Source organism: Ornithorhynchus anatinus, chromosome 4 (genome assembly GCF_004115215.2).
Source record: "Ornithorhynchus anatinus isolate Pmale09 chromosome 4, mOrnAna1.pri.v4, whole genome shotgun sequence".
Classification (NCBI taxonomy): Eukaryota; Metazoa; Chordata; class Mammalia; order Monotremata; family Ornithorhynchidae; genus Ornithorhynchus; species Ornithorhynchus anatinus.
In genome coordinates this window covers 63142227-63167559 of record NC_041731.1, presented here as the reverse complement: position 1 = coordinate 63167559, position 25333 = coordinate 63142227, and the positions used below count along the sequence as shown (strand labels likewise).

At 43.8% G+C, this 25333-nt stretch overlaps 1 protein-coding gene across 1 annotated transcript in view; it reads left to right on the top strand.

Annotated features, from left to right (window-relative positions):
- The window catches only part of SNX31 (sorting nexin 31), a 54852-nt gene extending 31786 nt beyond the window's left edge, over nt 1-23066 (top strand). The window contains exons 11-14 of the mRNA XM_029063671.1: nt 883-996; nt 6659-6736; nt 18861-18917; nt 21584-23066. Coding sequence (XP_028919504.1) covers nt 883-996; nt 6659-6736; nt 18861-18917; nt 21584-21652 — 318 coding nt within the window. The 3' untranslated portion in view covers nt 21653-23066. The remainder of the gene's footprint in view (nt 1-882; nt 997-6658; nt 6737-18860; nt 18918-21583) is intronic.
- The last annotated feature ends 2267 nt before the right edge of the window (nt 23067-25333 follow it).

Genomic DNA, 25333 nt, shown 5'->3' with positions numbered 1-25333 from the left:
TGAGGAAGAAGCAGTTGGAGAGCAAATAGTTGAAGGTGGCTGTTAAGGAGGGAAGAAGGGAAGGGGCAAGTGTTCTGATAAGATGTGAAGGAATGGGGTCGGAAGTACAGGTGAAGGGGGTGGATTTTGAGAGGAGGCAGGAGATCCTCTCTAGCGATACTGCTAGGAAAGTTGAGAGAGCTGAAGATGCGGCGGGAGGAGGGAGGGACTGAGGAGAGGCAGGGGAGATTTTAGGAAGTGCATGCCCTGTAGTGTCACACAAGTTAATCAGGTTGGACAGGGTCCCTTTTCCACAAGAGATTCACAGCCTAAGTAGGAGGGTGTAGGATTGAATCCCCGTTTTACAGATGAGGTAATAGAGGCACAGAGAAGTTAAGTGACTTGCCCAAGATCATACGGCAAGCACATGGCATAGCCGGCATTAGAATCCAGGTCTTCTCTGCTCCATGCTGTGTTCACAAGGCCTAAGCAGCGGATCCTTAGCTAAGATTTGGTTTCTCTATGGGCTCGTGTTACTATTCCCTCCTTCAAAGCCTTACCGAAGGCACATTTCCTCCAAGAGGCTTTCCCTGACTAAGCCCCCCTTTCCTATTTGTCCGTCGGATTTGAGGTGGGAGGGCATTCCAGGCTAGAAGGAGGATGTGGGAGAGGGGTCAGCGGTGAGATCGAAGTACACTGAGAAGGCTAGCATTAGATATCAGCACAAGCCATATTTAGAGTGGGAGGCAGGAGTCCTGTGGATGGGAGGTGGAAATTCCTCCTCTGGAAGCTATGGAATTGCCACTACCCCTGCAGCAATCCTAATATCGATCAAAGGGAATTACCACTACTAATTTGGGACACCCCTCTGGAACCCCTAAGATGCCTTCTTTTTCCTCCTAGGGAGCTGCTGGGGAGGTGAATGGCCCAGTCCAAAACCTTGACCAGAACCTGGAGCTCAGATTTCAGTACAGCGAAGAGAACACTTGGCAGTGGTTTTCTATTTACACGAAACAGGTAGGTTATCAAGGAGAGAGGCAGTACTGGGGAGTCGGGGAGGGATGTCTTTGTCCTGTTCAAACCTGACCAGCTTAGACCTTTCTTCTGGGTTACTGTATCTCTTATGGGTTAACTGTGAGGAGGACCGACCCATCAGTAAGATCTGTTTGCACTTAGACTGTGAACTCCACGAGGGACAGGGACTGCGTCTGGCCTGATTAACTTGTATCCACCCCAGCGCTTAGGATGGTGCTTAACACATAGTAAGTGCTTAATAAATACCATAAAGAACTAAACCAGAGTCTCTTTTTAGTTGCATTCTACCCACTCTCTTTACACTCATGGTACGACTCGCGTCTAGAGGAACATGGTGGCCTTCTCTTCCTGCGTGGAAGAGCGAAATTTTCTCTAGAAGCCCTTGGTCTGTGCTTGGGCAAGGCTTGACTGAGCATCAAAATCCATAAGGAACAGGGTTCAGTGGTGTCTGGGGGACCGTTCACAGAGATGTGAGAAAAGAGATCTTCCAGCAAAACCAGCAGCCTGGAATTCTAAGGGCCGCAGTTAAATTTTATTATGGCCTTCCAATCCAGTGGCTCATAAAGTCAAGTAAACGTGGAGAGTCTCAGTAAACGACCCTGTAAAAAAAGACTCCGTGGAGAAAGGTTCCATGATTGTTTTGGTAGAAGAAAAGGCCAGCCACATGCCTGAAGATTGGAGTTCCAAGAAAAGCAGAAACAGGTGCCCGTAGTTTGAATCTCAGTGATGGCTCAGGCTGATTTCCTACTACAACCTGGTCCGCCTACTTGGTGCTTCTAATGCCAACGTACTCACTGTACCTCTATCTTGTCTATCTCATTCATTCATCCAACCGTATTTATTGAGCGCTTACTGTGTGACGAGCACCGTACTAAGTGCTTGGGAGAGTACAAAACAATAAACAGATATATTCCGTACCCACAGTGAGCTCGCCCACCCCTCGCCCACATCCTCCCTCTGGCCTGGAACTCCTTCCCCTTTCATAAATGACAGACCATCACTCCCTGCACCTTCAAAGCCTTATTAAAATTCCATCTCTTCCGAGACCTTCCCTAGTTAAGCCCTCTTTTCCTCTACTCCCTCTCCCTTCTGCATCACCCCTGCATTTAGCTCTGTACCTTTTTAACATTTGATATTCACGCCACCCTCAGCCCCAAAGCACTTATCTATATATCCATAATTTTTTCTAATGTCTGTCTCCCCCTCTAGACTGAGAGCTCCTGGTGGGCAGGGAACATGTCTACCAACTCTATTAAGTGTACTCTCCCAATCACTTAGTTCATTCATTCATTCAATAGTATTTATTGAGCGCTTACTATGTGCAGAGCACTGTACTAAGCGCTTGGAATGTACAAATGGGTAACAGATAGAGACAGTCCCTGCCCTTTGATGGGCTTACAGTCTAATTGGGGGAGACAGACAAAAAAATAGCAATAAAAAGTGTGACCTAGTGGAAAAGAACACAGGCCTAGTAATCAGAGGACTTGGGTCCTAATTCCAGCTCTGCCTATTGCTTGCTGTGTGACCTTGGGCAAATCACCTAACTTCTCTGTGCCTCAGTTTCCTCAACAGTAAAATGGGGATTCATTCAATTGTATTTATTGAGCACTTACTGTTTGCAGAGCACTGTAATAAGAGCTTGGGAGAGTACAATAAAATATAGACACATTCTTTGCCTGTTTTTTATGGTATTTGTTAAGTGCTTACTATATGCCAGGTACTATGCTAAGCGTTGGGGTAGATACAAGCCAGACGCAGTCAATATCCCACATGGGGCTCACAGCCTTAATCCCCATTTTACAGATGAGATAACTGAGGCACAGAGAAATTAAATGACTTACCCAAGGTCACACAGCAGACGAGTAGGGAAGTGAGGATTAGAACCCAGGTTCTTCTGACTCCCAGGTCCATGCTGCTTCTATTCTGAACCAACTCCTCTTGCATCAGGGTGAAATTGGAACCTCGATCTTGCCTATAACATTAATAGTAATAAGATAATCATAGTATTTGTTAAGCACTTACTATGTGCCAAGCACTGTACTAAGAGTCAAGATCATCAGGTCCCACATGGGGCTTACAGTCCAAGTAGGAGGGAAAGCAGGGATTGAATTCCCACTTTGCAGACGGGGGAACTGAGGCACAGAGAAGTTAAGGGCATCTGGTTAGAGCCATTCATTCTTTCATTCATTCATTCAATCAGTTGTATTTACTGAGCGCTTACTTAGTGCAGAGCACTGTACTAAGCGCTTGGGAAAGTACGATACAACAATAAACAGTGAATACAACAATAAACAGCGACATTCCCTGTCCACAAAGAGCTCACAGTCTAGAGGGGGGAGACAGGCATTAATACAAATAAAAAGAATTACAGATATGTACATAAGTGCTATGGGGCTGGGGGATTTGGGGGAAGAGCAAAGGGAGCAAGCCAGGATGACAAAGAAGGGAGTGGGCAATGAGGAAAAGTGGGGCTTAGCCTGGGAAGGCCTTTTGGAGGAGGTGTGCTTTCACTAAAGCTTTGAAGGTGGGGAGAATAACTGTCCGTGGGATTTGAGGACGGAGGGCATTCCAGGCCAGAGGTAAGATTTGGGCAAGGGGTCGACACCGAGACAGGCGAGATGGAGGTTAGCACTAGAGGAGCAAAGTGTGTGGGCTGGGTTGTAGAAGGAGGGAAGGGAGGTGAGGTAAGAAGGGGCAAGGTGATGGAGGGCTTTAAAGCCAATGATGAGGAGTTTTTATTTGATGCGGAGGTGGGTGGAGGTTTTTGAGGAGGGGGTGATATGTCCTGAACGGAAAAATGATCCTGGCAGCAGAGTGAAGTATACAAGCATTTAGTACAGTGCTCTGCACACAGTAAGTGCTCAATAAATACCACTGAATTGAATGAATGACTGGAGGGGGAAGAGACAGGAGACTGGGAGATCAGCAAGGAGGCTGATGCAGTGATCCAGGTGGAAAAGGTTGAGTGACTGTATTAATGTGGTAGCAATTTGGATGGAGGGGGAAGGGCAGATTTTACCGATGTTGTGAAGATCCCTGTGACTGGGCCTGAACATTTTTCAGATAGCTCGGCATACAGATTCTTTCCTACAGTGCAGTACAAAGTTGTACTGCAAAAGCATTTTTGAGTCCATTTAAACTTGATTCTCCAGATCATCCCGATTTCCATATACAGCCAGTCCTCCATTTTTTCACTCTGCAGTCTGTACAGAAAATGGTGGCAGGGGCAGGGAACTTCCTTCCAACACTGGGCATCTGGATATAGCACGGTCCAGCGTCAGAATCAGTCAGTGGTAATTATTGAGTGCTTACTGTGTGCAGAGCCTGTAGTAAACGATAGGGAAAATACAGTGAAATACACCTGGGCTCGATCCCCGCCCCCAAGGTGCTTACAGTCCAGAAGAAGTCACAGTTGCATGCATTTGCATGGCACAGGACGTGGCAAGTACCATTCGTTCATTCATTCAATTGTATTTATTGAGCGCTTACTGTGTGCAGAGCACTGTACTAAGCGCTTAGAAGGTTCAATTCGACAACAGAGACGATCCCTGCCCAACAACGGGCTCACAGTCCAGAAGGGGGGAGACAGACAACAAAACACAACAAAACAAGTAGACAGGCCCCTATTTTTCTTAGTAAAAATGCAAACCATCCCCTGTGTCAGAGAACTGACCGTGACCCCAAACCATCTGGATAAATGAGATTATATTCAGTTACGAATTGTGCGTCGATCCTTGGCCTAAAGGGAACCAATAACTTTTTGTTTATGGTATTTGTTCAGCACTATGAGTCAAACATCGTCCTAAGCACTGGGGTAGATAGACATTTATTAGGTTGGATGCAGTCCCTGTCCCACAAGGGGCTCACAGTCTAAGTAGGAGGGAGTATAGGAGAACAGAGGCACAGAAAAGTGCCTGACTTGCCCAAATAATTGGCCAAGGTCACGCAGCAGGCAGTTAGTAGAGTGGGAATTGGAACCCATGTCTGTGCTCTTTCCACTAGGCCATACTGATTAGTCGAGTAACCTCTTCCTGCTTGCAAAGTTCAAGTGGTAATGAGTCGAAATCCCTGGGTCCCGTGGGTCATTCTGGAAGGAAGTGGATTTTAGGTGCTGAGAGCACTGAAATGGAACCAGATAGAATCTATATAAAGCTGGAAAGAAGTCCCTGAAATTGTCCTTTTGGACCACTACTTGCTCATTTAATTTTTTTTTTAAATAGTATTTGTTGAGTGCTTACTATGTGCCAGGCACTGTACTAAGCACTGGGGTAAATACAAGCTAATCAGGTTGGGCATAGTCCCCATCCCTCTTTGGGCCTATTTTGATCTGGCTGAACAAACTGAGCATTATTATCAATCAATCATATTCACTGAGCGCTTGCTGGGTTCAGAGCACTGTACTAACCACTTGGGAGAGTACAATATAACAGGGTTCCTGCCCCCAAAGAGTTTAGAATCTAGAAGGGGGGATAGGCATTAATATAAATAAATTAATTAAGGTTGTGTTCCCAAGTGCTTTGCGACTGAGGAAAGAGTGAATAAAGGGAGCGAACCCAAGTGCAAGGGTGATGCAGAAGGGAGTGAGAGAAAAGGAAATGAGGTTGGGGTTGGGTTCTGGACCTGGTGAAACTGATATTTTTATCAGAGACTTGGATCAAAAATGAGAGCGCTCAGTATATTCACAGATGGAATATACACTCCTAGTTGGAAAGCGTGGGAGATGTTACAGATCCTGGGAGGGATGGGGTTTGGATGAGAGAAAATATGGATAGGAGCCTCTGGATAATGTCTCAACCTATCTACACTGCCATAGAACATTTTATTCATATTTATAGTTGAGAAAATTTCAGTTTCCTTTACCACCATTTCCCAGACGCGCCATTCCCAGTCAGCCTCATACACTTGGGTATTTGTGTTAATTTATCTTTTTTTTTTAAAAAAAAAAAAGGTATTTTTTAAGCCCTTACTATGTGCCAGGCACTATACTAAGCACTGGGGTAGATACAAGCTAATCAGGTCGGACCCAGTCCCTGTCCCGCAGAGGGCTCACGGTCTTGATCCCCATTTTCCAGATGAGGTAACTGAGTCCCAGAGAAGTGAAGTGACTTACCCAAGGCCCCACAGCAGACAAGTGGCAGAGTTGGGATTAGAACCCAGGTCCTCTGGTTCCCAGGCCTGTGCTCTTCCCTCAAGGCCATGCTGCTTCTCACGTCGCTTATCTGCATGCATTTTTATTTTTACTTGTATCTTCTCACTCCTGACTTTTGTACATTCATCAGCTTATGTCTGTTTGTCTTCACTGGATTGTAGGCCCCTTTAGGATGGGGATCGGGTCTTATATTTTTTTTCCGTGTTCTTCAAGCTCCTAGAACAGAGACCCACATGTCAATCATTCATTCATTCCTTCAATCGTATTTATTGAGTGCTTACTGTGTGCAAAGCACTGTACTAAGTGCTTTGGGAGAGTACAAAATAACAACAACCAAACACATTCCCTGCCCACATGGAAGCTTCAATATAAATTCTTGATGGTGATAAAATGTAGAATAAAATGTGTTTTGTTTTTTGAGAGAGTAGAGAATAAGGGCAAACAATCTTATTAAAAGGGAAAAAAAACATTATTCTGAATGTGGGGTATTTTTAGGCTTTTCTGCTGAGTAGCTGTTTGAAAAAGATGATATCGGAGAAGCTGGTGAAGTTAGCAGAAGAAGATCCAGAAATGGTGAGTTCTTGTACGTTTTAAAAAATTTCTTTGTAAAATATGTCCTGGCCCTACCTTCTTTTCAGCACCTCACCACCTGAAGAGAATTCCTACCACTCAATTCATTTCCAGCACTTATGACCTTATTTATACCCATCCTGAGCACTCTTTCATATATACCATTCAGATTATAATTATACATATGCATATGTAAAATTATATACAGATCATACAGATTTCTGTATTGTACTTTCCAAGCGCTTAGTACAGAGGTCTGCACACAGTAAGTGCTCAATAAGTATGATTTAATGAATGTATGAATTATAAGATCATTGTGAGTAGGGAAAGTGTCTGTTTATGGTTTTGTACTATCCCAAGCGCTTAGTACGGTGCTCTGCACACAATTAGCATTCAACAAATACGATTGACTGAATGAATGTTCATTACTCTGATTACTCTATCGGTTAATATTTTCAGGTCTGTCTTCCCTCGTTAGAATGTAAGCTCCTCACGGGCAGGGAATGTGTCACTGGTTGGTAGTTCCCAAGCATTTAGTACAGTGGAAGCAGCATGGCTCAGTGGAAAGAGCACGGGCTTTGGAGTCAGAGGTCATGGGTTCAAATCCCGGCTTGGCCACTTGTCAGCTGTGTGACTTTGGGCAAGTCACTTAGCTTCTCGGTGCCTCAGTTACCCCATCTGTAAAATGGGGATTAACACTGTGAGCCCCACGTGGGACAAGCTGATTCCCTTGTGTCTACCCCAGCGCTTAGAACAGTGCTCGGCACATGGTAAGCGCTTAATAAATACCAACATTATTATTATTATTAATATTATTATGGTGCATTGCACCGGTGGGTGATCAATAAATACTATTATTACTTGTCACTTTAGTTGAGACCAACCTGTCTAGACCAGTCGGTCCTGAAGCCAGGTATGCCAACCAATCCAGAAGGGAGACACAATTTCTAATTCTCTTCCCCTCTTCAAATCCCTACTTAAAGCTCACCTCCTCCAAGAGGCCTTCCCAGACTGGGCTCCCCCTTTTTTCCCTCTGCTCCCTCTACCCCCCTTTCACCTCTCCACAGCTAAACTCTCTTCTCCCCCCTTCCCTCTCCTTCTCCTCCTCCCCCTCTCCCGACCCACCCCCTCAGCACTGTACTCGTCCGCTCGACTGTATATATCTTCATCACCCTATTTATTTTGTTTAATGAGATGTACATCACCCTGATTCTATTTGTCATTGTTTTTATATGTTCTTCCCCTTGACTCTATTTATTGCCATTGTTCTCGTCTGCCTGTCTCCCCCGATTAGACTGTAAGCCCGTGAAAGGGCAGGGACTGTCTCTATCTGTTGCCAACTTGTCCATTCCAAGCGCTTAGTACAGTGCTCTGCACATAGTAAGCACTCAATAAATACTAATGAATGAATGAATGAATGAATGAATGAATTTCTAAAAGCTTGGGCTTTAACTCTCAGATAAAATGCCTCATCTCCATCTCTGTTCCTTCCCCTCACCCCCCCCCCCCCACCCCCGGCAGTGGCTCATTCTGGGAATGGTATCCCAAGATGGTACAGGGCAAGGTAAGCTTCCTATCTCTTAGTTCCAAGCCTTGCGTCTTCCCTATGAGTGAGAGCATTCCTGTGATCACTTTTTGTATCACAAGTACCTCACATTCTCTCTTCTGCTCCCAGCTCAAAAGAGCACAGGGATGGAAATCAGAGAACCTGGGTTCTAATCCCAACTCCACCATTTGCCTGCTGGGTGACCTTGGGCAGATCACTGTGACTCAGTTCCCTCATCTGCAAAATGGAGGTTCAATACCTTTGCTCCCTCCTACTTAGACTCTGAGCCCCATGTGGTACCTGATGATCTTGTATCTAACTCAGGGCTTAGTAGGGTGCTCGGCACATAGTAATAATAATGTTGGTATTTGTTAAGCGCCCACTATGTGCAGAGCACTGTTCTAAGCGCTGGGGTAGACACAGGGTCATCAGTTTGTCCCACGTGAAGCTCACAGTTAATCCCCATTTTACAGATGAGGTAACTGAGGCACAGAGAAGTTAAGTGACTTGCCCACAGTCACACAGTGACAAGTGGCAGAACTGGGATTTGAACCCATGACATCTGACTCCCAAGCCCGGGTTCTTTCCATTGAGCCACGCTGCACTTAACAAATACCACTATTATTATTATGACTATTATCATTATCATTATGGCTACATGTCCTGAAGGAGGTCCCTTGAAGATGGAGAACTGAAAAGTTGAAAACTCCTCTCTCTCAGAAACAGATCTTGAGTTTGCCCACAAATTCATTCATTCATTAGTATTTATTGAGCGCTTACTATATGCAGAGCACTGTACTAAGCGCTTGGAATGTATAAATCGGCAACAGATAGAGACAGTCCCTGCCCTTTGACGGGCTTGCGGTCTAATCGGGGGAATAATGTTTATATTGTTAAGTGCTTACTATGTGCAGAGCACCGTTGAAGCGCTGGGGTAGATACAGGGTAATCAGGTTGCCCCACGTGAGGCTCACAGTTAATCCCCATTTTACAGATGAGGTAACTGAGGCACAGAGAAGTGAAGTGACTTGCCCTCAGTCACCCAGCTGACAAGAAACCTCAGGAACTCTCAAAACCTACAGAATGGGCTTCCATGCTCAGAGCCGGCTGAAGAGGCATCAGTCGATGAATCGATCAATTACTGAGCACTTACTGTGTGCAGAGGAAAGTTCTAAGATCTTGGGAAGATACAGTGGGGTTCTAGGTCATGATGATCCCTGCCCACAGGAGCTTAAAATCTAGCAGAGGAAAAAGACAAGATAATTTACAGATCAATGGAGGAAATAGAAGTACATGTAAGTAAGTGGCCCCTCTCAGGGTCACACCCGGAGAGTTTCCAGGACTCTACCAGTCTCGACTACAGGAGGAAGAGTCAAGCAGAGGCCTGTCCATTCCATTCCGAGCTTGGCCAGTGGCCAGCGAGTGGCAGGTCATCTGCTACAAGTCAAAACTCACCCGTGCTGGGCAGCAGCGGCACGGGAGAGAGTCGAGGGTGGAGATTCAAGTTGACTGCGGGGAAGGAGGCAATGGTAAACTATTTCTGTATTTTTTACCAAGAAAGCTCTCTGGATACACTACCGGAATGATTGCAGATGGAGGTGGGGTGTTCTAGGAGAGATGTTTCCATGCCGCCATTATGACTCGGCGGCATAAGGCAATCAGTAAGTGCCATACAATTGATTATGATGATTTTAATATTCCCTACTATTTAAGCATGGAATATTTAAATCATCATCAAGAATATTTAGTGAGCACTTACTGTGTGAAGAGCACTGGACTAAGTGCTTGAGAGAGTACATTACAACAGAGTTGATAGACACGTTCCCTGTTCACAAGGAGAATCCTACTTGAAATCACATTCTCTTCCAAGAGGTCTTCCCTGATTAAACCCTCATTTTCCCCACTCCCTCACCCTTCTGCATCACCTCTGCATGTGGATTTTTACCCTTTCTTTATTCACCCCTCCCTCATCCGTACAGATATGGAATATCTGTAATTTATTTTAATGTCTGTCTCCTCCTCTAGACTGTAAGCTCATTGTGGACAGGGAACATGTCTACCAACTCAAGACATGTGCTTAGTAGAGTTCTCTGTACACAGTAAGCAGCATGGCCTAGAGGATAAAGCACAGGCCTGGAAGTCAGAAGGACCTGGGTTCTAATCCCAGCTCTGCCACTTTGCTGTGTGACTTTGGGCAAATCATTTCACTTCTCTGTGTCTCAGTTATCTCATCTGTAAAATGGGGATTAAGACTGTGAGCCCCCTGTGGGACATGGACTGTGCCCAACTTCATTAGTTTGTATCTACCCCAGCGCTTGACACATGCTTACTATATGCTTGACACATAGTAAGCGCTTAACAAATACCGTTATTATTATTATTATTTAGTAAGCACTCAATAAATACAATTGATTTGATATAAATCGATGATTCTGGTATTTGTTAAACCCTTACAGGTGTCAAGTTGTACATAATGCTAATGACGGTATTTGTTAAATGCTTACTTTGTGCCAAGCGCTGTTCAAAGCACTGGTGTAGATACAAGGTAACCAGGTTGTCCTATGTGGGGCTCACAGTCTTAATCCCCATTTTACCGATGAGGTAACTGAGGCCCAGTCAAGTGAAGTGACTTGCTCAAAGTCGCACAGCTGACAAGTGGCGGAGCCAGGATTAGAACCCACGACCTCGGACTCCCAAGCCCTTGCTCTTTCCACTAAGCCACGCTGCTTCTCATACATACAAGCATACAAAAGTGCTATGGGTGGTTGTGAGTATATAAGTGCATGTTTGGTGGTTGGGAAGTGGGTGAAAGAACCCCAGGGAAAGAGAAATTAACTGATGAAGGCTTCTTGGAGGAAATGTAACTTAAGAAGGGCTTTGAAGTTGAGGAGAGCTGGGGTCTGGCGAATTAGAAGGGCAGTTGGCGTCCTTCCCAACTGGGGGAAGGACGTGAGATGAAAATAAAGCCCAGTGAATAGATTAACTTGAGAGGAATGAAGAGAACTAATAGATACGCGTTGGGAAAAGAGAGCAAAATGCCTTAAAGTCAATGGCCAAGAGTCTGTGCTTGACACAGAGAGAAACGGGCAACCACTGAAGCTTCTTGAGGAATGGAAAGACGGGTGCAGGACAACATTTTAGAAAAATGACCGGGACGACAGAGCAAAGTGTGAATCAGAGAAGAGACGGAGAGCGTGAAGACCAGGAAAAAGATTGATGCAGTAGTCATCATGACAAGTGCCAGCTCTAGTATGGTGGCCATTTGGATGGAGAGGAAGAGGCGGATCTTGGAAAAGTTGAAAAGGAAAACTCAGCAGAATTTAGTGACAGAGAGAATGTGCCTTCATTGAAACCGACCTGAAAGAGCCTCCAGTTTTCTGTTGTTTTTTTAACATCCGATTGAATTTGGTGTTTTCAATTTGGGGTTGAAGTGTTTTGCAATTTTTTCACATTATAAATTTTTCATTCCGATATTGAATAACTTCGTAAAGTAAAATGTAAATTAAGTTCAAGAATGTGTACCTTTATGTTATTATTGCCGCTTCTTGGAAGTCCCAGGTTACGCCTTAGGGAACGACTATGCTTTCTTCTTACTCATTTTCCTGCTCCTAGAAGAGCAAATATTTCTCTTCCTCATGGGAAAACTACTTAATTTAGAGCATTCAGGTTATAAATGATGGGAGTTTAATGAGTGTAAGGTCAGAAATAACAACCTCCATTCTGGAAAGGAGCAAATCAAAAACAACAAAGGGATGGAGGAAGCTCATTTTAAAAGAGTAATAAAATTCAACCCCTGAAACAGGATGGGAGCACTTAAGTTAATGACTTTTTTAATGTTTGGGGCCTAAGTATTCCCATTAAAAGGAAAAGTGTGCTCTCACATCTGGATGAATAAAATGTAGATCTCTTGTTACAGCAGGAAATGCACTTAATAGCTGAGGAGTGGAGTGAACCAAATAGAGTTCCTAGTTATCTTTTTTGTTAGGATGTTGAATGGAAGAAGAACAACAGAATTCACTCTCTGGATTTGTACAGTACATTCATTCATTCATTCAATTGTATTTATTGAGTAATTACTGTGTGCAGAGCACTGGACTAAGCAGGTGGGACACTACAATATAACAGTAAGCAAACACATTCTCTGCCCACAATGAGCTTACAGTTTAGAGTGGGGAGACAGACATTAATATAAAAAAATAAATTACAGAGATGGATATAATTGCTGTGGGGCTGGGAGTCTCTAGGACATTTTCATTTTACAGTCAACATTCACTTCACTAGACTGTAAGCTCATTGTGGGCAGAGAATGTGCCTGCCAATTCTGTTGTGCTCTCTCAAAGCGCTTAGTACAGTGCTCTGCACATAGTAAATGCTCAATAAATACCATTGATTGATCGATTCACTTCTCTGTGCCTTAGTTACCTCATCCGTAAAATGAGGATTAAGACTATGAGCCCCATGTGGAACAAGGACTGCGTCCAATCTGATCAGCTTGTATGTACCCCAGCATTTAGTACAGTGCCTGGCACATACTAAGCACTTAACAAATACCATAAAAAAAATACAGATTGGACATTTAGTCTTTGTGGTCTTTGCTTCTCATATTTCACCTGGCCTATGTTTTATCCTTTTAAATATTTTTATCAATTCCAGGAAAGATGAGACAGTGTTACCCCCTCCCCAAGTGGATTTCGGAATTTGCGTGTGGAACTGTAAGACCGGGTTCTAGTCACACACAGGTCACATAACTTCTCTGTGTTGCCGTTCCCCACCTGTAAAATGGGGATAAAATACCTGTTCTCCCTCCCTCTTATTCCCAACCTCACATGGGGCTCGCAGACTATGTTTGATTCGATTATCTTAACACTAGTACTTAGCACAGTGCATGACATGTCTTGTCTTATGGCGTCGAGTCATCTCTGTCCCGTAGCAACTCCATGAACACATTTCTCCCAAAACGCCCCACTCTCCATCTGCAATCATTCTGGTAGTGGATCCATAGGGTTTTTTTGGTCAAAATGTGGAAGTGGTTTACCAATGCCTCCTTTCATGCAGTCCAAGTCGGGTCTCTGCCTTCGACTCTCTCCCACGCGGCCGCTGCCCAGCACAGGTGAGTTTTGACTTGTAGCAGATTGCCTTCCACTCGTTAGCCGTTGCCCGAGCTAGAAATGGAATGGACAGGCCTCTCCTTGACTCACCCTTCCATAGCCAAGACTGGTAGAGGACTGGAAACTCTCCAGATGTGATCCTGAGGGGGGCTTGACATGTAGTAAGTACTTAATGAGCTTATTATTATTATTGTTAATATCAGCTCCTCTCCATTGTTCCAGGCCTGGGGAATACTAACTTGGGGGTGGCTATCGAGGCCGAAGAAGGGGAGAGGGTAATATGCCATTGTCCATGTTTTTCTTAAGAAATAAAAGCCACTTCCCTCTAGTCTGTAAGCTCATCGTGGGCAGGGAATGCATCTATTTATTGTTCTATTGTCTGCTCCCAAGTGCTTAGTACAATGCTCTGCACACAGTAAGAGCTCAATGGATACAATTGAATAAATGAATACTGGAACTCTGGGCTTCCAGTGAAAAGTTTGAATATCATTGTTCGAGGCATCCAATGCCCTTGACAAATGTAACTGGGTGGTCCTTGAAGTTACCAGTGGTTGAGATTTCTGAATATATCCACAACTCCATTTAACAATAACAATAATAATAATGATGATAATATTAATTGTGGTATTTGTTAAGTGCTTACTATGTGCAAAACACTGTACTGAGCCCTGGGGTAGATACAATGTAATCAAGGCCCACAAGGGGCTCAGCAGTCTCAGTAGGCAGGAAAACAGGTATTGAATCTCCAGGATACAACTCTGTTATATTATACTCTCCCAAACGCTTAGTACAGTGCTCTGCACACAGTAAGCACTCAAGAAATATGATTGATTGACTGATTTTGCAGGTGAGGGAACTGAGGCCCAGAGAAGTGACTGTACTCGTCCGCTCAACTGTATATATTTTCATTACCTTATTTATTTTGTTAATGAGATGTACATCACCTTGATTCTGTTTATTTGCTATTGTTTTAATGAGATGTTCATCCCCTCGATTCTATTTATTGCTGTTGTTTTTGTCTGTCCGTCTCCCCCGATTAGACCGTAAGCCCGTCAAAGGGCAGGGACTGTCTCTATCTGTTACCGATTTGTATGTTCCAAGTGCTTAGTACAGTGCTCTGCACATAGTAAGCGCTCAACAAATACTATTGAATGAATGAATGACTTGACAAAAAAATCTCACAGCAGGCAAATGGCAGAACCACAAGTAGAACCCAAGCCCTCTGATTCCCTGGCCAGTCTCATTTTTCTCTCATCTCATCTCATTCCCTGCTTTTCATTTTTTTTGGACTGGTATTTGTTAAGTGCTTACTATGTGCCAGGCTCTGTTCTAAGTGCTTAGGTAGATACAAGATAATCAGTTTGGACAGAGTTCCTGTCCCATATGGGGCTCACAGTCTTAATCCTCATTTTACAGATGAGGTAGCTGAGGCCTAGAGACTTGCCCAAGGTCACAGAGCCGACAAGTGGCAGGGTTAGAACCCAGGTCCTTCCGACTCCCAGGATCACGCTCTGCCGTATTTAATTTTGTGTATCAGCATGGAGCATTTGAAAGCTACAGTGGTGTTTCTGCCTCTTCAGACTGTGCCTAAGTATTGGAATTCGATTTTGGCATACAGGTTAGGATTTCCAGATCTTACAGTCTGTCTGAGGAGGATTTGGGGAAATGCTCGGAATGATCAGTGCCAATCAACCAAATAGCCTCTGGTGACAGATCAAGCTGGATGAAGGGACCCTGGTGGAAGACAAGGAGAAAAGAAGGAATTTCACGCTAAACTGAAAGTTAATTAGCTCAGTTAGCTTTAGGCAACTGCACTAAAAGGCTCAAACAGTTTATGAAGAGATAATTAAAATTAGAAGTTAAATAAATGCGCTAGAGAGAAAACTAAACACATTGATAATTACTATTGCAATAGATGCATCCCCTGGGTATCGTCATGGTAATTAGAAAAAAAGGAGAAAAAATATCGTTGAAATTATTCAGAGGAAATACTAACCAAATATCAGAAGAAATAAAAGCCGTTTGTGGTATTCCCCAGAAAACTAAATATGCTTAAAGGGTATCCTAGGACCTCGCTAGCGCTTATTTGCTGTTTTTAATTAAACCAGAAACTTTAGTTTCAGGCATTAGGGTTGGTTAGCCCCAACAACTTGAAAATAAGCTCTTGGATGAAACACTGAGAAACAGATGTTTAATTTTTAGGTACTGAAAAAATGGCGCAAAACAAAATGACAGATATGGATTGTTCTAATTTGGGGATGTTTCTCCCTCCTTTTTTTCTCTGTCACTTGGCCTTTCCACTTTCTTCCCTTTATGGAAGGTGGGCGGGGTTCAGGTTGTGTTTAACAAAGATGGAAAACACATGTTCAGTTCACCGAAACAAAAGCACATTGACCAGAAAATAGAAACAGACCTCACAAGTTGATTCGAATCAGGACTGCCTTCAGACATTTGGCCACAGAAGGGCCTGGGTTCTAATCCCAACTCCACCACTTGTCTATGGGGTGACCTGGGCAAGTCACTTCACTTCCCTCTGCTTCAATTCTCTCAGGCGTAAAATGGGGATTAAGAGCGTGAGCCCCATATGGGACAGGGACTGTGTCCAACCTGATTAACTTGTGTCTACCCCAGCTCTTAGAACAGTGCTTGGCACAGAGTAAGCACTTAATAATTACCATGATAATAATTATTATTATTAGTATTATTTTCTGAGCCTCAGTTACCTCCTCTGTAAAATGGGGATTAAGACCGAGAGCTCTGAGTGGGACAAGGACTGTATCTAACCTGATGAGCTTGTCTCTACCCCACTGCTTAGTAAACAGTAAGAGCTTAACAAGTACCGTAATTATTATTATTTTTATTATTCTCTGTGCCTCAGTTAACTTCTCTGTAAAATGGGGGTTCAGACTGTGAGTCTCGTGTGGGACAGGGACTGTGTCCAACCTGATTAACCTGTATCTACCCCAGCTCTTAGAACAGTAGTTGGCACATAGTAAGCGCTTAATAAGTACCATAAGTATTATTATTCTCTGAACCTCAGTTACCCCCTCTGTAAAATGGGGATTAAGACTGTGAGCCCTGTGTGGGACATAGACTATGTCCAACCTGATGAGCTTGTATCTACCCCAGTGGCACAGAGCAAGCATTCAACAGGTTCTATTAAAAAAAAAACAGATTTGCACCCTCTCTAGAGGGGTTGTTCAGTGACAGAACAAGATGCTGCAGGTTTTGTAGCAGGCACAGCACAGTGGAATGTTGCCGGGTGGAAGTCTGCCCAAGCCCCCAAACCTAGACCGTTTCTCCGGGGGATCCCTGGAATCCACCCTTGTTCCAGAGCCATTTTATTTTTTTGAGGGAACTGAGGCACAGAGAATAATAATGTTGGTATTTGTTAAGCGCTTACTATGTGCTGCGCACTGTTCTAAGCTTTGGGGTATATATAGGGTAATCAGATTGTCTTACATGAAGTTCACAGTCAATCCCCATTTTGAAGATGAGGTAACTGAGGCACAGAGAAGTGAAGTGAGTTGCCCAAAGTCACACAGCTGACAAGTGACAGAGCCAGGAGTAGAACCCACAACCTCTGACTCCCAAGCCCGTGCTCTTTCCACTAAACCACGCTGCTTCTCTGCATCTCTTAAAAGAGTGAGCCCTATCTGGGATAGGGACTGATTTCAACCAGATGAACTTGTTTCTACCTTAGTGCTTGGAACAGTGCTTGGCACATAGTAAGCACTTAACAACTTGATGATGTAGTCTTTGTTTTCTTCTGTTCTGTTTTGCTTTGCTGTCTTCTCCCCCGTTTAGACTGTGAGTCCATTATTGGGCAGGGACTGTCTCTATCTGCCGAATTGTACATTCTAAGCGCTTAGTACAGTGCTCTGCACATAGTAAGCGCTCAATAAATACTATTGAATGAATGAATGAAGTGACTTGGTGGTGTTCTTTCCACTAGGCCACGCTGCTTCTAATTTAACTGCCGCATTTAATTGTGTGGCTAAGCAAGGAGCATTTGAAAGGCACATTGGCATTTCTCAGTCGTCGGACTGTACCTTAGTATTGGAATTCAGTTTTGACAAAGAAGTGAGGATTTCCAAATCTTACAGTCTTTCCGAGGAGTTGGGAGACACTAGTGTTCATATACTTTTCGTAAGTCAGAGAAAAAGCAGAATGGGGCAGGAAATGTGTCTGCCCACTCTGTTGTATTGCACTCTCCCAAGCGCTTAGTATAGTGATCTACACATAATAAGCTAATGGACTGATTCCAACTGGGAGCAAAAACTATCACAAGGGGAAGGTGCATATGTGGAAGAAGGGCTTATGTGGAGAGAAAGACGGGGAAGGATGTGAGGTCCATTATATCAGCACTAATAATAATAATAATGTGTAGTGTTTGTTAAGTGCTTATTATATGCCATGCACTGTACTAAGCACTGGGCTGGATATAAGCAAATTGGGTTGGATACAGTCCCTGTCCCTCATGGAGCTCACATTCTCAGTCCCCATTTTACAGATGAGGGAACTGAGGGCCAGAGAAGTGAAGGAAAAGTGAGGTTTAGTCTGGGAAGGCCTCTTGGACGAGATGTGCCTTCAGTAAGGCTTTGAAGTGGGGAAGATTAATTTTCTGGTGGATATAGGGAGGGGGTTCCAGGCCAGAGGTAGAAGGTGGGCCAGGGGTTGGAAGTGAGGCAGACAAGACCCTGACTGGCTCCCTTTGTTCTTCCCCCCTCTCCCCTCACCACAGCCCTTATGAATGCATCTGTAATTTTATTTATTTATATTGATGTCTGTTTACTTGTATTGATGTCTTTTACCTCCCCCCACTTTAGACTAAGAGCTCATTTTGGGCAGGGATTGTCTCCCTTTTACTGCTGTACCGTCCTTTCCCAAGCACTTAGTCCGGTGTTCTTCACACAGTAAGTGCTCAATAAATACGACTGAATGAATGAATGGACTTGCTCAAGGTCACACAGAGTAAAGTGGCAGAGCCCAGGCCCTGGCCCACGTGGGGCTCACAGTCTCAATCCCCCTTTTACAGGTGAGATAACTGAGGCCCAGAGAAGTGAAATGACTTGCTCAAGGTCACCCAACAGACAAGTAGCAGAACCTAGGACCTTCTGACTCCCAGGCCCGTGATCTCTCCACTATGGCCACACTCCCTTCCCCTTCCTGTCTTCCCCTTGGTTCTGCCCACCAGCTGTGCCCGGTACAAGGTCATGGGCAGGGAATGTGTCTGCTAATTCTGCTATACTGTGCTCTCCCAAGCACTGGTACAATGCTCTGCACATTCTAAGTGCTCATTAAATACTACTGATTGATTCCAGGCTGAGAATTTCTGTCAGCAGCCTTAACCACACCACAGATGGGGAAATGTGCAGTTTACGTGGACTAAATCAACTGGCTGTGTGCTTGTTTGCCAGTTTGCTTGTTTGCTCTGAGCTATGTTGACTAAAACCCTTCTAATCTATTTTAGCAGATTGAAGTCCCCGAACAGAGTAAAGGGAAGAAAGCCCAAAGCCGACAAAGCCAGGTCTGTGAGTAAAAATAGGTACCGCAACGAGCTGTTCATCTGTCTGCCTTACGAGCATCAACCTACTTCCAGGGATATGTCATGAACTCCCATCTTGCAATCAATTAATCAATAGCATTTATTGAGAGCCTGCTGCGTGCAGAGCACTGTGCGAAGCGTTTGGGAGAGTACAAATCAATACCGTGGTAGACTTGATCTCTGCCCACAAGGAGCTTACAGTTTAGTAGCCTCTTTGAGGTTTATGCCCTTATGAAGGGGCTCACGGTTATATCTTTCCCTTGCGGAGTCAGGGCTGCTTTTTACCACAGAGCCAAAAGAGTGGTGCCCATGGTCACTTAGATCATTTTTCTTAAAAAGACATGCAGTTCAGGTCACCCCCTTCCTCTAAAACCTCCAACGGTTTCCCACCCACCTCTGAATCAAATAGAAACTTCTTGCCCTCAGCTTTAAAGCATGCAGTCTGCTCGCCCCTTCCCATCTTACCTCACTGGTTGCAACACAGCTTGCCCGCTTCACTCCTCCAATGCCGACCCACTCGCTCTACCTCGATCTTGTTTATCTCACCTCCGACCCCTTACCCTCATCTTCCCTCTGGCCTGGAACTCCCTCCCGCTTCGTAGATATTAGACCATCCCTCTTCCCTCCTTCAAAGCCGTATTAAAATCTCATCTCCTCCAACAGGCCTTCCTTGACTAAGCCCTCATTTTCCCTACTCATTCTCTCTTCCGTGTCCCCTGCGCACTTGGATCTGTACGTTTTAAGCACTCGATGTTCACTCCATCCTCAGCCCCAAAGCACTTATCCATAATTAATTTTTATGTCGGTCTACCCCTCTAGACTGTCAGCTCCTGGTGGGTGGGGAATATGTCTATTAACTCTGTTGTATCTTCCAGACACATGGTACAGGTCTCTGCACATAGGAAATGTTCAATAAATACAACTGATTGATTGATAAAGCCTCTCCCTAGCAATCCCAATAGCATCCCCTTTTGCCCTACCTTTTGCCCACTGTTATGCAGTAAAAATAGTCCCACAGTGCTGGGGAGAGGGCATATGTGATATGGAAATGCTGGGAAAAGACCAGACAGACCCAATCAATCAATTATATTCATTGAGCGCTTCCTGAGCGCATCATCTATGCACTTGAATCTGTACCCTTTGGCCATTCGCTATTCACCCTGCCCTCAGTCTCACAGCACTCATCAACCAATGGTATTTACTGAGTGCTTACTATGTTCAGAGCACTGTTCTAAGTGCTCTGGAGGGTACGATACAACAGAATTAGCAGACACAATGCCCGCCCACAACGAACTTAACGTCCTGGCCTCTAGACGGTAAAATCCTCTAGACGTTAAACCCCTCTAGACTGTAAGCTCACTGTGGACAGGGAATGTGTTCATTGTTATACTGTTCTCTCCTAAGCACTTAGTACAGTGCTCTGCACATGGTAAGTGCTAAATAAATTTGAATGAGTGAATGACTGAATGAATCCAGAGTTTGTTTAAATTAATGTCTGCCTCCCCCTCTAGATTGTAAGCCCACTGTGGGCAGGCACTCGGGTGTACTGTACTCTCCCAATTGCTTAGTATAGTGCTCTGCACACATATGCACTCAATAAATATCACCGATGGATTGATTGTTTAATTGCAGACTATTAATCGGGATGAAAACCCAACAAAGTGCATCTTTCGAAATGCGTTGCCATCCAGCCTACAGAGACGTATCAAATCCCATATAATTAGCTAAAGCATGATTTGATTTGCTCAGGAAAATTTGGGGAAAAAAATGAAGAAGAGATGCAATAAAGAGCAAGCTTTCTTTTCAGCCAGCTCTTTCAACTTTTTTTTAATAAGAAAGTTCCTGCAATAATCCGACTTGGTTTGGAAGGAAAACCCTAGCAATGAAAGTTACGAAAAAATGGGAGCATAATAATAACGAATGCAGGTTGATGTGCCAGGTGTTTTTCAAAAATCAATCGTTGAATAAAATCAATCAATAGTAATTATTGAGTACTTATTGTATGCAGGGCACTGTAATAATAATAAAAATAAGTGTTTACTCTGTGCCAGGCACTGGGGTAGATACAAGATAATCAGGTCTCACTGCGGGCTCAGAGTCTAAATAGGAGGGAGGACAGGAATCGAATCTCTATTTTGCATACGAGGAAACTGAGGCCCAGAGAAGGGAAGTGACTGGCCCCAGGTCCCACAGCAGACAAGTGGAAGAGCCAGGATTAGAAACCAGGTCATCTTGACTCCCTGGTCCGTGCTTTTTCCATGGGGCCACACTGCTCCTCAAATTGTGCTAAGCACTTGAGAGAATACAATACAACAGAGTTGGTAGATGTGATCCCTGCCCACAAGAAGCTTTCTTCATGGACTTTTTGCCCCTTAGAAGGGGTGGAATTTTGGTACAGTTCATGAGTTTGATGCTCTGGAACTTTAAGGAATAGGTAAGCCCCATTCCCTAGGGCTGGGAGGACAGAGAAGTTGGGAACTATCCCAACTATACCAACTATATTCTATAACTTGTGAGTTATATACCACTCCTATATGTAGAACCCGTGCAATGAAATTTACTTGTCTCTTCAAAATATGGGGATTTGAGCTCATTGCCCCCATAGTGAAGCTCTCTTCTGATACAACTCTGCCTTTAATTTTTTGCAGATAGACTATTCCGGCATTTTATCCAGGATGAGCAACACTTATCCAGGTAAAGTTACTGAAGATGACTGAGTATCTGAGACAATGCAGGAGGAAGATCTTTGAGAAAAATCAAGCTACTGCATTTCCTACCTTATTCATGAAATGGTGAAATGAAAATCAATGGAGTCTAGGGTTTCCATTAATTCATTAATTTGTGAAGGGAGTTTTATATTTCAATTTCTGGGACAAGGGGCAACTTTTTCATCTTGAAGTTTCACTATTCCATGTATCCATGATAGGTTAAAATATTCACTGTAGATCTATGGTGTCTATAAGATTGAGAAAAAATGACAGTGAAAAGGAGTTTATGGGGATTTCTTAAAAAGTCACAACACACAATTGCACTACTGGTTTAGGCTGAAATGCGTTTGGTTCATTCTAAATCCCATGACTGTCACAGGCTCCTCAGACTATCTCCAGTGTTGTGAGGAATAATGTAAGTGTCACAATAAATAAAGGCAGTAGTTAAAATATAAATCCGGTAAAAATGCACGTGATGTGCACGTGATGTGCACGTGATGCACATCAGAGCCGAGGAGACCAGAGGTTACCAGGTGTAATGCTGAAGTTTAATGTTTGAAGAGCAAAGTGACCAAAAGTGAAAACTGAAACTCGTATGTTGGCTGAAACTCATACGTTCACATCAGACAAAAATTTTCCCAATTCTAAATTTGCTCATTAGAGCAGCAGAGAATATCCACACCTCTACAGTACAGAAGATGGAGTCCTTCGGGGGAATCGATAAATCAGTGAATCAATCGTACTTTCTGAGTGGTCACTGTGTGCAGAGCGCTGTACTAACCACTTGGGAGAGTAGAGGTTAACAGAGTTGGTAGACATGTTCCCTGCCCAAAAGCCTGAACTTGGTAAACAAGCAAAGTTGCACTAAAATGTAATGGGGACTAGGGAGAGGAGCTAAATTTACAAACTAAATTGAAATTCCCTTTATTCTAATTGAAACATTCTAGGCCTAGCAATATACATTTGGGATATTTGAAAAGTAATAGTCTTCCAGCTTCTTGTTTACAGACCGCTGTAATATAGTTCTACAGTGGGAGTAGTGAATGTGTATTAAGTAGCATTTTTTCAACTGACAAGATTCTATCGTTGTGTCACACGGTTTAGAATTTGGGAGTCCTCCTAAACTGCCAATCAGCTCTGTGTCATTTTTGATTTTGTTCCTTAATCCAATTTCCAATACTTATGATGACTAATATAAAGACATAGTTTGGGATTGAAGTCGGTAGCTTCAGACTTTTTAGGCGGTGGTATAAATAGTCTGTGAGATCTTCCAAACATTCCTTTAAATCAGGGTTGCAAACTAGTTTAATAATGGAAATATAAAATAAAGGTCTTTTATTGAATGTGGAAGTCAGTCCTGGAAGTAATGCTAACAATCTTGTGCTGAAATATACAACTCTTCTACTTGGTAAATAAATGGCAAGAGCATCAACTTTGAGTATCTTGAGAAGTGTTTAATTCATGTATTTGTGTGCATTCTGTCGTTTGATATATCTGTGCTAGGAAGTAGTTAACATACTAAGTGGTCCAAAGTTTATGGAGGTATGGGAGGGGACCTAATTTTTTACATAAAATGGAATTTACTATTTTCCAATTTGCTATTCGAGAGGAGTTTTTTGTGGAGCTAATAAAACTGCCTTGATTCAATATCCTTTCACAACTCGCAGACATGTAGAAATGTGTCTCACCAGAAAAAAAACCACCTCTACACAGTTCTATTGGCCATCCTGACACTACCCTTGCTTAATTTCTGTTTTTTAAAAAAGAGTCCGAGCTCTCTAGCTTCAGCTCTTTCCCTCTTCTGCTCCCCGCACTCATCCTCTTCTCACCAGCCTTCCTTCCATCTGCCAAAAAACTCCCCAGTTCTCAAAGTGCTAGAACCAGCAAATCCCAACTATTTAGCAAATCTTTGATTTCAAAGGAAAAGCAGCATGGCTCAGTGGAAAGAGCCCAGGCTTGGGAGTCAGAGGTCAAGGGTTCGAACCCCGACTCTGCCACTCGTCAGCTGTGTGACTGTGGGCAAGTCACCTCACTTCTCTGTGCCTCAGTTCCCTCATCTGTAAAATGGGGATTAAGACTGTGAGCTTCACGTGGGACAGCCTGATTACCCTGTATCTCCCCCAGCGCTTAGAACAGTGCTCTAGCACATAGTAAGCGCTTAACAAATACCAACATTATTATTATCATTATTGTCTTTTATAATATTGGTACTGCTTCAGTCCATCATTAGTGGCAGTTATTGAGCATCTACCATGTGCAGAACACTGTCCTAAGTGCGTGGGAGAGTACAATAGAACAAAATTGGTAGACACGTTCACTGCCCACAAGTTCTTTCCCTCACGGTGGTAGATATTTTCTTCCCTTGGCCTAACTACCCTCTCTCAGACCTGATCTCTTCCATGCAAAGCACGAACAATAGGCCTTCCCCTACCCACAACTGCCCCTCTCAGGGTCGCAGCTGGGGAGTTTCCAATACTGTACCAGTCTGGACTGCAGGAGGGAGAGTCAAGCAGAGGCCTAACCCATTCCACTCCTAGCTTGACCAGTGGTTAGTGAGCAGAAGGCCATCTGCTACAAGTCAAAACTCACCTGCTTGGCAGCAGCGGCACAGGAGAGAGTCGAGGGCGGACAAGACTCAACAGGAACTCAAGTTGACTGCGCGGAAGAAGGCAATGGTAAACCGCTTCCGTAATTTTACCAAGAAAACTTTGTGGATATGTTACCAAAAGGTTTGCAGATGGAGGGTGGGGCGTCGTGGAAGAGATCAGTCCGTGGTGTCGCTGTGGGTCGGAGACAACTCGACGGCCTGAGACAAGACAAGACCCGTAATTGACTTTTGTGTCTGCTCCTTTTGTAAACTAGGATGCAAACTCGCTGAGGGCAAGGATCGTGTCACTGTACATTACCATGCACTTCTAGTGCACAGTAAGTGCTTAACCTATGCTACCGACTGATTAATAAAGTACTGTTTGATCACTTGAGGAGCATCGTGGCCTAGTGAATAGAACACGGACCTGGGAATCAGAAGGATCCGGGTCCTAATCCGGCTCTGCCACTCTCCTGCTGTATGACCTTGGGCAAGTCACTTCACTTCTCTGGGCCTCAGTTACCTCATCTGTAAAATGGGGATTAAGACTGGGAGAGCCCTATATGGGACAGGGATTGTGTCCAACCTGATTTGCTTGTCTCTATCTCAGCAGTTAGGACAGTGCTGAACACATATTAAGCGCTTAACTAGTACTATTATTATTATTACTGTGCTAAAGCCTTAATAAAGGGCCAACACTAATGAGAACAGGAATTAAAAAGCCATTAAGATGCTGTGTGATACAAATACAAAAAAGTAAAATGAAGTCTGAAGTGTTGGTCATCTTTCCATTCCCCCCACTCTCTTGGCAGCCCCTCACCAGCTTGACGTTTCCCTTTAGTGGAAACAGGCAGATGGTAATGTTACCTGAATTACTTTGAGTATCTTGAGACGTGTTTAATTCATGTATTTGTGTGTATTCTGTTGTTGGATGTATATGTGCTGATACCCAGTCCTCTGCCCCCTTGGCCATGTTCTCATTCTCACCCAGACCTCAGCCTGCCTCTATAATAATAATAATAATAATAATAATGGTATTTGTTAAGCACTTACTATGTGCCAAGCACTAGTCTAAGTGCTGGGGATGATATAAGGTAATCAGG